The sequence below is a fragment of the Haematobia irritans genome, chromosome 1, assembly GCF_050003625.1.
Source record: "Haematobia irritans isolate KBUSLIRL chromosome 1, ASM5000362v1, whole genome shotgun sequence".
NCBI classification, from domain to species: domain Eukaryota; kingdom Metazoa; phylum Arthropoda; class Insecta; order Diptera; family Muscidae; genus Haematobia; species Haematobia irritans.
Window position 1 is genome coordinate 255,420,526 of NC_134397.1, and position 15,889 is coordinate 255,436,414.

Consider the following 15,889-nt stretch of genomic DNA (forward strand, 5'->3'; position numbering starts at 1 on the left):
AGTATGCTTGTCAAATTTATTTGGACAAAGTCCTTTAGACTGCAAGACGGTTGGACAACTGTTTCCTCATAATCATCCTCTACTTACAGCAAAACTATCAACCACTTATCAGAATAAATTCGAGTAATTCACTAAACTCAAAATGAATTACACTTGAACCTCCCGAAAAAGGTTTTTGACAGTCGGCTTTGCCTAAACAAATTTGCAAGCATATCTCTTTTCCTTCGCTAAAGTCAAATTATCAATTTAAGTGCAGTTGGCTGAGTTTGAGCGTGCTTCCTCTATTTTCATTCGTTTTGTTTGTTATTGTTAGTTTATACTTTAATCATTATTGTTGTTTTTGATTTCAGCTTAAAACCATACATTGGCTAAACTACAAGTGTAGCTTAACCAAAAGAGGAAAAGTAAACATTTTATTTCAATAGAAAAATTTTTACAAATTTTATTTCTATTGAAAATTTTTTTACAAATTTTATTTCTATTGAATTTTTTTTTTTAATTTTATTTCTATAGAAAATTTAAAAAAAAAATATTTTTATAGATTTTTTTTAATTTGTGTTTACAAATTGTATTTCCATAGAAATTGTTTTATTTATTTGTTTATATTTAATACTAAATTTAAAGTAAATATTATATTAGTATAGAATAGAGATAAGAAGCATTGGCAACTGAGGCCACCAGCTAAGAAATTGTTTTAAAAATTTTATTTCTATAGAAAATTTTCAAAAAATGTATTTCTATATAACACTTTTTAAAAATATTATTTCTTTATATTTGTTTGAAATGTTATTTCTATTGAAAATTTTGTAAAAATTTTATTTCTTTTAAAAATTTTATTTCTAAGAAATTTTAAATTTATTTGTTTAGATGCAATGTTTTAAAAATTGTATTTTTAAAGTTAAAAAAAAAGTTTACTTCTATAGTTTATTTCAAAATTTTGTTTCTAAAAAAAAATTATTTCTATAGAAAATTTTGGAAACATTTTATTTTATAGATTTTATTTCTATTGAAAATTTTTTTACAAATTTTATTTCTATTGAATTTTTTTTTTAATTTTATTTCTATAGAAAATTTAAAAAAAAATATTTTTATAGATTTTTTTTTAATTTGTGTTTACAAATTGTATTTCCATAGAAATTGTTTTATTTATTTGTTTATATTTAATACTAAATTTAAAGTAAATATTATATTAGTATAGAATAGAGATAAGAATCATTGGCAACTGAGGCCACCAGCTAAGAAATTGTTTTAAAAATTTTATTTCTATAGAAAATTTTCAAAAAATGTATTTCTATATAACACTTTTTAAAAATATTATTTCTTTATATTTGTTTGAAATGTTATTTCTATTGAAAATTTTGTAAAAATTTTATTTCTTTTAAAAATTTTATTTCTAAGAAATTTTAAATTTATTTGTTTAGATGCAATGTTTTAAAAATTGTATTTTTAAAGTTAAAAAAAAAGTTTATTTCTATAGTTTATTTCAAAATTTTGTTTCTAAAAAAAAAATTATTTCTATAGAAAATTTTGGAAACATTTTATTTTTATAGATTTGTTTTTTTTTTAAATTTGTTTTTTTTTTTTTGAATTTGTTTTTACAAATTTCATTTCTATAGAAATTCTTAAAAACCTCATTTCTATAGTAAATTTTTTAAAAAATTTATTTATATCGAAATTTTTTAAGAATTTTAGTTCTATAATAAATTTTTTAAATTTTATTTCTATAGAATTTTTTCTTTAATTTTATTTCTATAAAAATTTTTTTAAACAAATTGCTTTCACAGAAAATATTTTAAAAATTTTATTTCCATAGGATTTTTTTTTTAAATTTATTTCTTTCGAAAATTTTGTAAAAATTTTATTTGTATGGAAAAATTTGGTAATATTTTATTTCTATAAAAAAACTTTACATTTCATTTCCAACGAAATTTATTAAAAAGTTTATACCTATTGAAAATTTGTTAAAGATTGTATTTCTATAGAAATTTTTTTAAAAACTTGTTTCTATAGAAAATTTTTTAAATTTGTTTTTAAAAATTTTTTTCTATAGAAAATATTTTATTTTTTAACAATTTTATTTCTATAGAAACTTTTAAAAATTTTGTAAATATTTTATTTCTATAAAAAATTTACATTTTATTTCCATCGAAATTTTTTAAAAATTCTATTTCTGTAGAAACTTTTTTAAAAATGTTATCTCTATAGATTTTTTAAAAAGTTTATTTCTATAGAAAATTATTTACAAATTGTATTTTTATAGTATTTTTTTCTTAATTTTATTTCTATAGAAATAATTTTTTAAATTTGATTTCTTTAAAAAAAAAAAATTTAATACATTTTGTTTTCATACAAAATTTTTTAAAAATTTAATTTCTTTACAACATTTTTTATAAATTTTATTTCCATAGAAAATTTTGTAAAAATTTTATTTCTATAAAAAAGTTTACAAATTGCATTTCTATAGAAAAATATTAAAAAATATATTTCTATAGAAATTTTTAAAAATTTTATTTCCAGGAAAATTTTATTTTTTTTTTTTGCTTAGATGCAATTTTTCTAAAAATTTTATTTTTAGAGTAATTGTTTTAAAAAGTCTATTTCTACAGAAAATTTTTTAAAATGTTTCTATAGAATTTTTTTTTAAATGTTATTTCTATAGGAAATTATTAAAAATTTTATTTCTACAGAATTTTTTAAAATTTTTTGATTGCGAAAAATTTAACTTGTGTAGATACTGTTTTTAAAAAGTTTATATCTATCGAATTTTTTTGAAAAATTTTATGATTATAGAAAAAAATTTAAAATTTTATTTCTATAGAATTTTTATACCCTGCGTCACCCTGTTGAACAGGGAATTTTAAGTTAGTGCATATGTTTGCAACACCCAGAAGGAGACGATATACACCCTAAAAAATCGCTTCTGTAACATATACCCCAAACACATGTTGCTTCAAGCATATATATTTTCAGGATTGGTCCAAACAAAATATTGTTTGTAATATTCAAACATATTATGTTTCACCTTAGGCATACACTGGTAAAATTTTATGAAATTTTCTTTGTGTATATATATTTTTAAGGCGCCAATTGCTTACTTCCATTATTTTACTTGCAGCATAATCTCTAGGCCTCTCTTTCTAAACACATTTTTGTTTATAAACTATTTCTAAATTAATATATGTTTGCATCCAAGCATATTATATTTACAAACATTTTATGTCCCAAACATAATATGTTCTAAAATATTAACATATATGTCCCAAACATGTTATGCTTGTTTATGAACATTATATGCTTGCACCTAAAAATATTGTGTTAAAAAATTTGAGTTCCAAACATACAATTTTTACACCCAAACATATGAAACACAGTATTTTTGGTCCGTGTAGACATATGGTATCTTTGATAATATTGCTCAGGGGGTGCCACTGAGTCAATAGCCATGTCCGTCTGTCCGTCCATCTGTCTGTGAACACATTTTTGTGATCAAAGTCCAGGTCGCAGTTTTAGTCCAATCGACTTCAAAATTAGCAAAAGTTTCTGTTTTGGGTCAGTATTGTTTTTGGAAGAAATTGGTTCAGATATAGGTCCCATATATATTTTTCGCCCGATATGCAATTATATGGCCTCAGAAGCCAGAGTTTTAGCCTAATTTGCTTGAAATTCTTGAACAATTAGTACTATAGTCAAGTATGCTAAATTTAATTGAAATCGGTTCAGACTTAGATATAGCTCTCATACAGATCTTTCGCGCGATATACACTTATATGGCCCCAGAATATCTACCAGAACATCAATCTAACAGACAGTCAAAAATCTACCATTTTTGCTAAAATTCTACCGTTAAAAGTCCTCTTAATTTGTTGAGAACTGTACAAAGGTTTCTATATACCATTTTTAAATTTGTAACGCTTAGGAGAAAATTTTGCACACATTTGTAAAATACTTTTTTTTCGTTGCGCAAAATTCTGAATTTTCGGGTGAAACGTAAGACCCCGTGGTCATACACAACTTAATGCTAGAATGGTAATTCTACTCTCTAATGTGAAGGGTAAAACTATAGCTTCTGTGGCCATATAAGTGTGTATCGCACGAACGATATATTTAGGAGTTATACCCAAATCGGAACTGAATTCTTCCAGAATCTATAGGATTCTGTTCTAGTCCAAAAACATACTTGAGAAAAATTTGAAGTCAATTGGACTAAAACTGCAATATTTGACTTTGATTACAAAACAGACAGACGGAGATCACTAAATGGTTTCAAGGGCGACCCGTAGCAATATGACCAAAGACAACATGTGTCTATCTCTTCTCCCTTTTGTTATATACAATCTTATAATCTTTTATATCAGGTCAATGTTATCTGTACGGTAAACCAAAAACCATCGAAAACATTAATGAAAAAATGTTTTATTTATTTTCTTAATTTTCCTAAAATATCCACAAACACCGTATTAATAACAGAAAAAGTAAATAAATGGGCATGACCATTTTCTGTTGTTTTATTTATATGACACCAATTAACGCAGGGTCTTCTAGTTCCTCTTGTTGTTTGTTTAATTACCGAGCAATTAACAAAACATGGTTTAATTGGTTTTTGTTTGTTCCTTTAGAATTTCAGATTTTGTTTGTATTTGTGATTGTTTGCTTTATGTTAATAAATTCATTAAATATTTATTAATAAATAAGTACGTATGTATTTTTAATCGCATAAAGCAATTGAGTTGTGCGTCAAATACCCACTTTATCAGGGAATTCTTTTAATTACCTTTATCGGATTTCTTTAGTAAATAGGGTTGTTGTGTAAATATTGGGGAATTTATATGAATAGTGATTATATTGTTAACAATACTATTATTATCTGTTTTTAAGTTGTAATATGTTTTTAGGCCATTTTCGAAATTGGTGAAAAAATTCTTCATTTGAATTTTAAATGTCCATCACACTCAGAAAAAAAGAAAATAATCACTCCATACATGTTTGAAGAGCATAATGTTCCATTTTCAGGGCGAACATGGAACATTTTTGTGGAAAAATTTTTTTTTTCTCTGCAAACAGGTCAAGTTCAAATATATAATTTCTGAGAAAATAAATATTGGGACAAATTATAAAATTACACAATAGTTTTAAAAATTAAAAAAAAAAAAAAAAAAAAAACAATATGCAGCAGTAAGTTCGGCCGGGAACCGAATCTGAAATACCCACCACCATAAATCAAATTTAATATTTTCCTTTGAAAATTCTTCGTCGTAGCGGATTATTTGATAATATATAGAATTTTAGGGGGTTTTATGACAAATATTCTCCCAAGCAGATCAGCTCAACCAGTACGCGTATCATATCATCTGGTGTACGTGTACAAGATAATGATTAAACAACGCCTGTAGATTTTTACTTCCCATTATTTAAATGATTACGAGAAGGAAAATCTGGAAATTTTGCATTAATTTTCAATCAATTTTCATGAGCAGTGCGCCTTCTATATCCTAAAGAGTGAAATCGGTCTATATGGAGGTCCTAGAATCTAGACCCCACATCGGAGGTTTAAAAGGGGGCTATATCAAAACCTGTACCGATACACAATATATTCAGCACACCTATTTATAGTTCTAAAAAGTTGAATAAAAACTACGGTTTCGAGAAGCACAACAAGTAAAAGCGGGAGATGAGTCTATATGGGGGATAGATCAAAACATGGACCGATACACGTCATTTTCGGCACACGTATTTGTGGTCCTAAAATTCCTCTTGATTTCCACATTTAGGCAAATTGGATAACAACTACAAATTCTAGAAACTCAAGAAGTAAACTCGGAAGATCGGTCTATATGGGGGCTATAGCAAACCATGGACCGATATTCACAATATTTGGCACACGTCTTTATGATCCTAAAAAACCTCTAGATTTCCAAATTCAGGCAAATTGGATAAAACCTGCGGATTCTAGAAGTCCAGGTAAAAAAAAATCGGGAGATAGGTCTAAATTGGGGCTATAGCAAAATATGGACCGATACTCTCCATTTTTGGTACACCTCTTTATGATTTTAAAATACCCTCTAGATTTCAAATTTCAGGCAAATCCGATTGAAAATACGATTTGTACACCCTCAAAAAAAATCGCTTCTCTAACATATGTTCCAAACATATTTTGCAGGAAACACATATATTATTGGATACTGCAGAAACATTAATATGTTTGTTTTATCTGAGCGTAGTATATGTTTGGAAGCATTTTGAGTCCAAATATAGTATATGTTTGGAAGAATTCCCCAAAGAAGATTGTGCTCATTCCCTCACATAATTTTCACTACCACGAAATTTTTGAGTTCTTCGCATCTTTTTCTGTAATACAAATATGCTGTTTTTTCTTTCAAATGTCTATTCTCTTGGTTCCGAATGTATATTCTCTTTATTCTGAATACTCATTCTAATATTCAAATTAAATAGTAATTAGACTTAAGCATATAAAATTTTTGGGCTTATCATGAAACAGTTTTCCGAACCAACATACAAGCGGTTTCACAGAAATTGCTCTCATTTCATTCTATCGCTGTGTTATGTTGATATCTTTTTATTCAACCATCCCGGTTTCCATCTCTATTTATTTCTCTATACTAACTCTCTCTCTCTCTCTGGCGCTCTTTGAATAAAGTATCACAACATATATATGTTTACTCGAAATTTGTAAATTTATATATGTTTACATTCACACATATTATTTTTATGAAACATTCATGCCCCAAACATGGATCAATAGACACCACTTTCGGCAAACCCATTTGTGGTCCTATAATACCTCTAGATATCCAATTTCAGGCAAATCGGATAGAAAATACGGTTTCTAGAAGCCCAAGACCCCAAATCGGGTGGTCGATTTATATGGGGGCTATATAAGAACATGCCCGATATAGCCCATCTTCGAACTTGACCTGCCTGCCATACGTGTATATCGACCGATTAAATATGTATATAATTCAGTTTGACAAAATTTTCAATAGAAATAAAATTTTGAAAAAAATTCTATAGAAATACAATTTTAACAAAATTTTCTATGGAAATAAAATTTTGACAAAATTTTCTATAGAAATAAAATTTTAACAAAATAAAGTTTTGACAAAATTTTCTATAGAAATAAAATTATGAAAATTTTCTATAGAAATAAAATTTTGACAAAATTTTCTATAGAAATAAAGTTTTGATAAAATTTTCTATAGAAATTAAATTATAAAAAAATTTTCTATAGAAATAAAATTTTAACAAAATTTTCTATGTAAATAAAATTTTGACAAAATTTTCTATAGAAATAAAATTTTAACAAAATTTTCTATAGAAATAAAATTTTGACAAAATTTTCTATAGAAATAAAGTTTTGACAAAATTTTCTATAAAAATGAAATTTCAACAAAATTTTCTATAGAAATGAAATTTTAACAAAATTTTCTATAGAAATAAGATTTTAACAAAATTTTCTATGGAAATAAAATTTTGACAAAATTTTCTATAGAAATAAAATTTTGGTAGATTATTTTTGGCTAGAGTGGCAACCGCGATTATGAACCGATATGGATCAATTTTTGTGTGATGGGAGATCGGCTATATATAACTATAGACCGATATGGACCAATTTTGGTATGGTTGTTAGCGGCCATATACTAACACCACGTTCCACATTTGAACCGGATCGGATGAATTTTGCTCCTCCAACAGGCTCCGGAAGTCAAATCTGGAGAACGGTTTATATGGGGGCTATATATAATTATGGACCAATATGGACCGATTCTGGCACGGTTGTTAGAGATCATATACTAACACCATGTTCTAAATTTCAACCGGATTGGCTGAAATTTGCTTGAGGCTCCGCAAGTCAAATCAGGGGATCGGTTTATATGGGGGCTATATATAATTATGGACCGATGTGGACCAATTTTTTCATGTTTGTTAGAGACTATATACCAACACTATGTAGAAAATGTCCAGATCGGATGAAATATGCTCCTCTTAGAGGATCTACAAGCCAAATATGGGGATCGGTTTATATGGGGGCTATACGTGGAAGTGAACCGATATGACCCATTAGGAATACCATCCGACCTACATCAATAATAACTACTTATGCCAAGTTTCAAGTCGATAGCTTGTTTTGTTCGGAAGTTAGCGTGATTTCAACAGACGGACGAACATGCTTAGATCGACTCAGAATTTCACCACGACCCAGAATATATATACTTTATATATACTTTATTACAAACGGAATGACAAAGTTAATATACCCCCCCATCCTATGGTGGAGGGTATAAGAATACGGTCTTTTCCCGTCATTTCAATTGTGCTCATAATATTAATATGAAGAATTTAGTCGCTAAAAATGATTGGTTCCATTAGTTTAACTTAAATTTTACTCAAATGGATTTTTGATCTACAGTGTGGTACATATGTAGAGCAATAAGATTTATATTTATCACAATCCAAGTCGATTTAGCGATATTCGTCTGTATGTCTGTTCGTCAATCGGTTTGTGTATTTTTGTGTGAAAAGTACAGCTCGCAGTTTAAGTCCGCTCATCCTCGTAGGCATATGGTCTTACTTTGGCTATAAACTCTATCCAATTTTATCAAATTCTGAGTCTTTATGATTCATTTGAGTACAATATTTCAACGTGTTTAAGTTAATTTAACTAAGGTATGCAAAAAATTATTATTATTATAAGTCAAGGAAACTTTCTCAAAACATGCCTCATGTTCCAATATTCGGAACCGCAAAACGCAAAAATTCGTTAGGCAATATTTTTTCAAGTCATCATCAACAGCATATAAAATTCTACTTTTAAGGGTAATGGCAGAATTCTCATTTGTCGGCCGCACTGAAAATGCATTCAATTTGCAAATTTCGAAGGTACACATTTCATAAAATCCAGTTGAAATTTAACACATAGTCTTAGTCTATGGTCTCTAAGAATCATGAGCAAAAATTAGTCCGTAATTATACATAGGCCCCATATAAACCGATCCACAGATTTTGCTTCCTGAGCTATTTGGAGAAACAAATTTCACACAAACCGGTTGATATTTGGTACGTGATGTCACTATATGCTTCTACTCTCAAAAAATATTCCACATCGTTCCATAATTATATATGTAGTGTTTTACAATAAATAAATGTTTTAAATTATTTAGATTATTCGACATTTATTTATTAGAAAATATTTATTAATTCATACAATATAATAAATTAAAAGAGTTGATACTTCCTTAGCTTACGTCTAATCGCTTACAATATACGAAGTTAACTGAACTCAAATGAAAAATGTTTGACATTGAGTAGTAGTACACCGAAAAAAAAATCCGTAGTTAAACTAGTGCTAAATTTAACTTATTTTTATTGCAAATAAAATATTTGTTTTTAGTTACATTTTATTATACTATTCGAAAATTTCCACAGCCCAATGAAGTCTTCTTTTTTATGTATGTCTGACACCTTTTATGAACTAAAACTTTTTATAGAAATAATATTTTGAGAACATTTTCTTAAGAAATAAAATTTTGAGAAATTTTTCTATAGAAATAAAATAATGAGAAAATTTATATTTGAAATAAAATTTTCTATAGAAAAAATTTTCTATAGAAAAAAATATATGAAAAAATTTTCTAAATAAAATTTTGAAAAAATCTTCTTAAGAAATAAAATTTTGAGAAAATTTTTTATAGAAATAAATTTTGAGAAATTTGGCTACAGAAATAAAGTTGCTAGAAAATTTTCTGTAGAAATAAAATTTAAAAAAAATAAAAATTGAGAAAATATTGAGAAAAGAATTTTGATAAAATTTCTATAGAAATAAAATTTTGATAAAATTTCTATAGAAATAAAATGTTGAGAAAATTTTCTTAAGAAATAAAATTTTGAGACATTTTATGAACTAAACATTTTTATAGAAATTATATTTTGAGAAAATTTTATTAAGAAATAAAATTGTGAGAAATTTTTCTATAGAAATAAAATAATGGAAAAATTTGTATTTGAAATAAAATTTTGAAAAAATTTTCTGTAGAAAAAAAAATATTAAAAATTTTTCTAAAGAAATAAAACTTTTAAAAAATCTTCTTAAGAAATAAAATTTTGAGAAAATTTTCGATAGAAATAAAGTATTGAGAAAATGTGTTATAAAATATATAAAATTTTGAGAAATTTGGCTACAGAAATAAAGTTGCTAGAAAATTTTCTGTAGAGATAAAATTTTGAAAAATTAAAAATTAAGAAAATATTGAGAAAAAAAAATTTGATAAAATTTATATAGAAATAAAATTTTGAGAAAATTTTCTTAAGAAATAAAATATTGAGAAAATTTGTTATAAAATATATAAAATTTCGAGAAATTTGGCAATAGACATAAAGTTCGTAGAAAATTTTCTCTAGAAAAAAAATGTGAGAACATTGTTTTTAAGAAATACAATTTTCTATATAAATAAAATTTTGAGAAATTGTTCTATAGAAATAAAATATTGAGAAAATTTTGAATAATAATTTGATAAAATTTTCAGAAGAAAAACAAATTCCTATAGAATTAAAATTTTGAGAAAATTTTCTAGAGAAATAACATTTTGAGAATATTTTCTTAAGAAATAAAATATTGAGAAAATTTTGTTATAAAATATATAAAATTTTGTGAAATTTGGCTACAGAAATAAAGTTTGTAGAAAATTTTCTGTAACAAAAAAATTTGAGAAAACTTTCTAAAGAAATAAAATTTTGAGAAAAAATTCTAAAGAAATTAAATTTTGACAAAATTTCCTTTAGAAATAAAATTGTGTGGAAATTTTCTATAGGAATAAAAAGAAAATTTTTTGTAGGAAAAAAATATGTGAAAATTTTCTAAAGAAATAAAATTTTGATAACATTTTCTATAAAAATAAAATATTGAGCAAATTTGTTATAAAATATATACATTTTTGTGAAATTTGGCTACAGACATAAAGTTTGTAGAAAATTTTCTGTAACAAAAAAATTTGAGAAAATTTTCTAAAGAAATAAAATTTTGAGAAAATTTTCTTAAGAAATACAATTTTTAGAAAATTTTCCATAGCAATAAAATATTGAGAAAATTTGTATTTGCACACAAAAAAAATATTTTCCTGATTCAATCACGAAATTAATTGATCCAATTAATTTTTTAATTGAAATGTCTTCAATCACAGAAATGATAGTATCAATTAAAAAATTAATTGACAGTCAATTAAAAAATTAATTGATCCAATTAAAAACTTAATTGATACTACTAATATGTGTGATTAATTTTTATTTCAATTAAAAAATTTGTTGAATCAATTAAATTTTTAATTGAATATTTTTTAAAACTCAATTAAGATTTTAATTGGAAAAATTTTCGTAAATTTTTTTTCTGTGTGAAATAAAATTTTGAGAAAATTTGTGTTTGAAAAAAAAACACATTTTGAGAAAAAATTTTATAGAAATAAACTTTGAGAAAATTTTTTAAGAAATTAAATTTCGACAAAATTTCCTTTAGAAATATAATTGTGTGGACATTTTCTATAGGAATAAAAAGAAAATTTTCTGTAAGAAAAAAATATGAGAAAATTTTCTAAACAAATAAAATATTGAGAAATTTTTCTATAGAAATTTGTTATAAAATATATAAAATTTTGAAAAATTTGCCTACAGAAATAAAATTTGCAGAAAATTTTTTGTAAAAAAAAAATTGAGAAAATTTGCTATAGAAATAAAATGTTGAGAAAATTTTCTATGGAAATAAAATTTTGAGAAATTTGGCTACAAAAATATTATTTTGAGAGATTTTTCTATGGAAAAAAAATATTTTGAAAACAAAAATTCTAAAGAAATAACATTTTGAAAACAAAAATTCTAAAGAAATAACATTTTGAGAAAATTTGCTATAGAAATAAAATTTTGAGAAAACTTTATATAGATTTAAAATTTTGAGATTTGGCTACATAAATAATATTTTGAGAAATTTTTCTGTAGAATAAAAATATTTTGAGAAAATTTTCAAAAGAAATACAAATTGTGAGAAAATTTTCTATAGAAATAAAAATTTGATAATATTTTCTATAGAAATAAAATTTTGAGAAAATTTTCTAAAGAAATAAAATTTGGAAAAAAATTTCTTAAAAAATAAAATTTTGTCAAAATTTTCGTTAGAAATAAAGTTGAGAAAATTTTCTAAAGAAATTAAATTTTGACAAAATTTCTTTTAGAAATAAAATATTTTGAGAAAATTTTCTAAAGTAATACAAATTTTGAGAAAATTTTCTAAAGAAATACAAATTTTGAGAAAATTTTCTATAGAAATAAAATTTTGATACAATTTTCTATAGAAATTATAATTTTGACAAAAAATTGTCTAAAGAAATAAAATTTTGAAAAAATTTTCTTTAGAAATAAAATTGTGTGGAAATTTTCTATAGGAATATAATTTTAAGAAAACTTTTTAGAGAAATAAAATTTTGAAAAATGTTTCTACAAAGATAAAATTGGTGAATATTTTCTATAGAAATAAAATTTTGATTTTTTTTTTTTTATAAATTCAATATTTGTAAAAAATTTTAATTTTCTTGTTATTTCATACATGAAAGTCCGTTGTAAATTCTGCCTGTTTTTAGAAGTAGCAACTTTCCCTAAAATCCTTCAAACATTTGATATTTAAAATTGTGTTTTCATTGATATGAAGAAAACATTTTTGTTTTTCAAACACTGAAAAAAATATTCCGTGGATAAACTAAATTCAAATTATTTTTTATTGTAAAAAAAAATTATTGTGTTAAATTAAATTTATTTTTTTTCGAAATTTTCCAAAAACCAATGAAATTTTCTTTTTTTTAAATATGTCTCAAGCATTTTATAAACTAAACATGAATATAGTTCTATGTTATGTAAGTTCTATGGCACTACCCATAAAGTCAATAAGAATAAAAGAAGAAGAACATTTTTGTACGATTCCCAAAAATAGTAAGAATGAACTACTTACTGTATGGTTAAAATGGTCATGATTTGGCGCCAATGATTATCTTCTTTACTTTTAGTTCGTTTTTTTCTTAATGCTAAATAATTTTCTTAAAAATCAAATAAAAAACTTTACAGCTGATTTTAGCATCGGTTGCCAATAAGTTCTTGTTTAAGAAAATACTTTATTAAAAAACTGAAATTTCGTTTGATTAAAGATTCGATTCAGAGGACAGTAATTTTTCTTTTTGTATATATATCATCCAAAAACAACATTATTTTGTCCGTGAATATGCCAGCTGACATGGGACTTTACCCTATCTAAATTAAACATAATATGGTTACCGTGATTGCATCCAGATATGTTATTTTTCTCTACATATTCGAGTATATATTCCATTCAACCCTTTGACATGAAATGTATATGAAGGACTTGTGAATAATTAATTATGTTTATAATTATGTTTAATTGACAAAACAAAAATAATTATCATCGAATTGCTGTAAAGGACATTAAATTCAACAGTCAGAGATTTATTTTCAATAGTTCAGCCAATAGACTTAGATGCTAGTGATTTTTTTTAAATATATTTTTCATTAAAAAATTAATATATAAAATAAATAATAATAAAATTTTCAAATTGGTGATAGCATAAATATTTAACAATGGCCGCGAAAAAAGTGTCACCTAAAAATATTAGACAAATCGATAGAATAGCAAGTGCTCGATTTTTAATTAGAATTTTAAAAATAAGCGGCGTATGGCATTGGCAGGCAGAAGAGAATCAAACCGCACTCACTAAGATCCTACAAAATTTACACTGCTCTGTATTGCATATATCGACCTCTGTTACCTTTTGTTTCCTTATGTGGGTTGAGGCATTTCGAGCCCCCGACATCGTTGAAGCTGGCCAAGTTCTATATATGTCTCTAGCATTGAGTATAGTTATACCAAAACTTATAGGATTTTGGTTTCATTCGAAAAGATTGCTACGTTTTTTTAAGGATTTGGAATCGAATCCAATTTATGAGTTAACAACCAAGGACGAGATTGATCTATGGCTTCAAAAACAACAACTTTTCAAAAGAATCATACAATTGTTTATGAGTGGTAGTGTATTCTCCGGGGCAGCTGCATTTATAGGAGTCCTATTTGAGGAAGATTATCAATTGGGCTTTCCCTATTGGGTGCCATTTGAATGGCAAAATCCTAAAGGATATTGGATTGCCTATTTCTATGATATGTTGGGAATTTATGTGGTTTGTTTTACCAATGTGGCATTTGATATGTTGGGCTGTTACATGATATTCCATGTAGGACTGTTGTATAAAATTTTGAGCAAGAGATTTGAGGTATTACAAGAGGCTGGAGAAACAGAGGCGAAAGAAAAGTTAATGAGATTCATACAATTACACAAGAATATAAAAAGGTGAGTTATGCCAAACTGAAATATATATTTTTGGAAAATCTTCCGATAAAGGCTAACCTCTTTTTTCTAGGGCCACCAGTGAATGTGAAGCCTTGGTATCCCATTATGTTCTAAGCCAAATTATTTTCAGTGCTTTGATTATCTGTTTTTGTGGTTATCGTTTACAAAAGGTTTTCTGAAGCCTAAATTCCCTAAATACAAATATAAAATTAATTGTGATTTTCCCCCATTTTCATCAGATGAACATCATGGATAATGTGGGTCAATTCTTTGCCATGCTACAATTTTTCTCTGTCATGATTTTGGAAATATTTCTACCCTGCTATTTTGCCAATGAGGTTACTGTGAATTCTTCATTTCTCCTATTAGATATGTATAGCTCGAATTGGGTCACTTATACCCCGCTAACGAGGAAATTCATGATTTTGTATAGTGAATTTCTAAAACAGCCTATAATTTTTAAAGCTGGTGGTTATTTTGAAATTGGTTTACCCATATTTACCAAGGTTTGTTGGGTGTTTTTTTTTTTTTACGAAAAAAAAACTCTAATAAATTTCATTTATTTCTTTTATCTGCAGGTTATGAATAATGCTTATACCTTTTTTGCTCTTCTATTGAATGTTGATAAAAAGTGAATTCAAATTGTTTATCCTATATTTTGAGTTAAAGTGTTTATTTTAATAAAATTAAAAATTTAAAAAGTCTTTGTATATAAAAGTAGTTAGAGAAACTAAAGTCAATGGGAGTCTATTATATAAAATCCAAAATTAAATAAAATTTGAATTTTTACCTAAACTAATACATTATTATAAATAATTTTCCTGAAGTCTAATTCATTGAAATAATTGTATAGAATAACATTTTATTTTGTCAACATTGCATTTCTATAAAAAAATTTGTGAAAATGTTATTTCTATAGAAAATTTTGTCAAAATTTTATTTCTATTTTTCTAATTTTGTCCAAATTTTATTTCTATAGCAAATTTTGTTAAAATTTAATTTTTATAGAACATTTTGTCAAAATTTGATTTCATTAGAACATTTTGTCAAAATTTTATTTCTATAGAAAATTTTGTCAAAATTTTAATTCTATAGAAAATTTTGTCAAAATTTTAATTCTATAGAAAATTTTGTCAAACTTTTATTTCTATGGAAAATTTTGTCAAAATTTTATTTTTATAAAAAATTTTGTCAAACTTTTATTTCTATAGAAAATTTTGTCAAAATTTTATGTCTATAGAAAATTTTGTCAAAATTTTATTCCTATAGAAAATTTTGTCAACATTTTATTTCTTAGAAAATTTTGTCAAAATCTTATTTCTATGAAAAATTTTGTCAAAATTTTATTTGTAAAAATTTTTTTCCATTCGTTTTGTTATTGTTGGGTTTGTTCTTTAAGCATTGTTGTTGTTTTTTGATTTCAGCTTAAAACTATGCATTGACTAAACTACAAGTGAAGCTTAACCAACAGAGGAAAAGAATGT

General features: G+C 24.9%; 2 protein-coding genes across 2 annotated transcripts in view; both read left to right on the top strand.

Moving 5' to 3' along the window:
• Nha2 (Na[+]/H[+] hydrogen antiporter 2) overlaps positions 1–15,889 on the top strand; it is a 328,883-nt gene that overhangs the window by 89,704 nt on the left and 223,290 nt on the right. The window lies entirely within an intron of this gene.
• On the top strand, positions 13,642–15,040 carry LOC142219890 (odorant receptor 94a-like). Its single transcript, XM_075288655.1, has 4 exons — positions 13,642–14,405; positions 14,476–14,575; positions 14,645–14,911; positions 14,984–15,040. Exons 1-4 carry the CDS (start codon positions 13,642–13,644, stop codon positions 15,038–15,040), a joined length of 1,188 nt encoding a protein of 395 aa, XP_075144770.1.

Bases quoted from the DNA above. Each gene is read 5' to 3' on its own strand.
- LOC142219890 (XM_075288655.1), top strand. From the start codon at position 13,642: ATGGCCGCGAAAAAAGTGTCACCTAAAAATATTAGACAAATCGATAGA. The intron at 14,406-14,475 runs GTGAGTTATGCC...TCTTTTTTCTAG, and splicing joins TTACACAAGAATATAAAAAG to GGCCACCAGTGAATGTGAAG. The intron at 14,576-14,644 runs GTTTTCTGAAGC...CATTTTCATCAG, and splicing joins GTGGTTATCGTTTACAAAAG to ATGAACATCATGGATAATGT.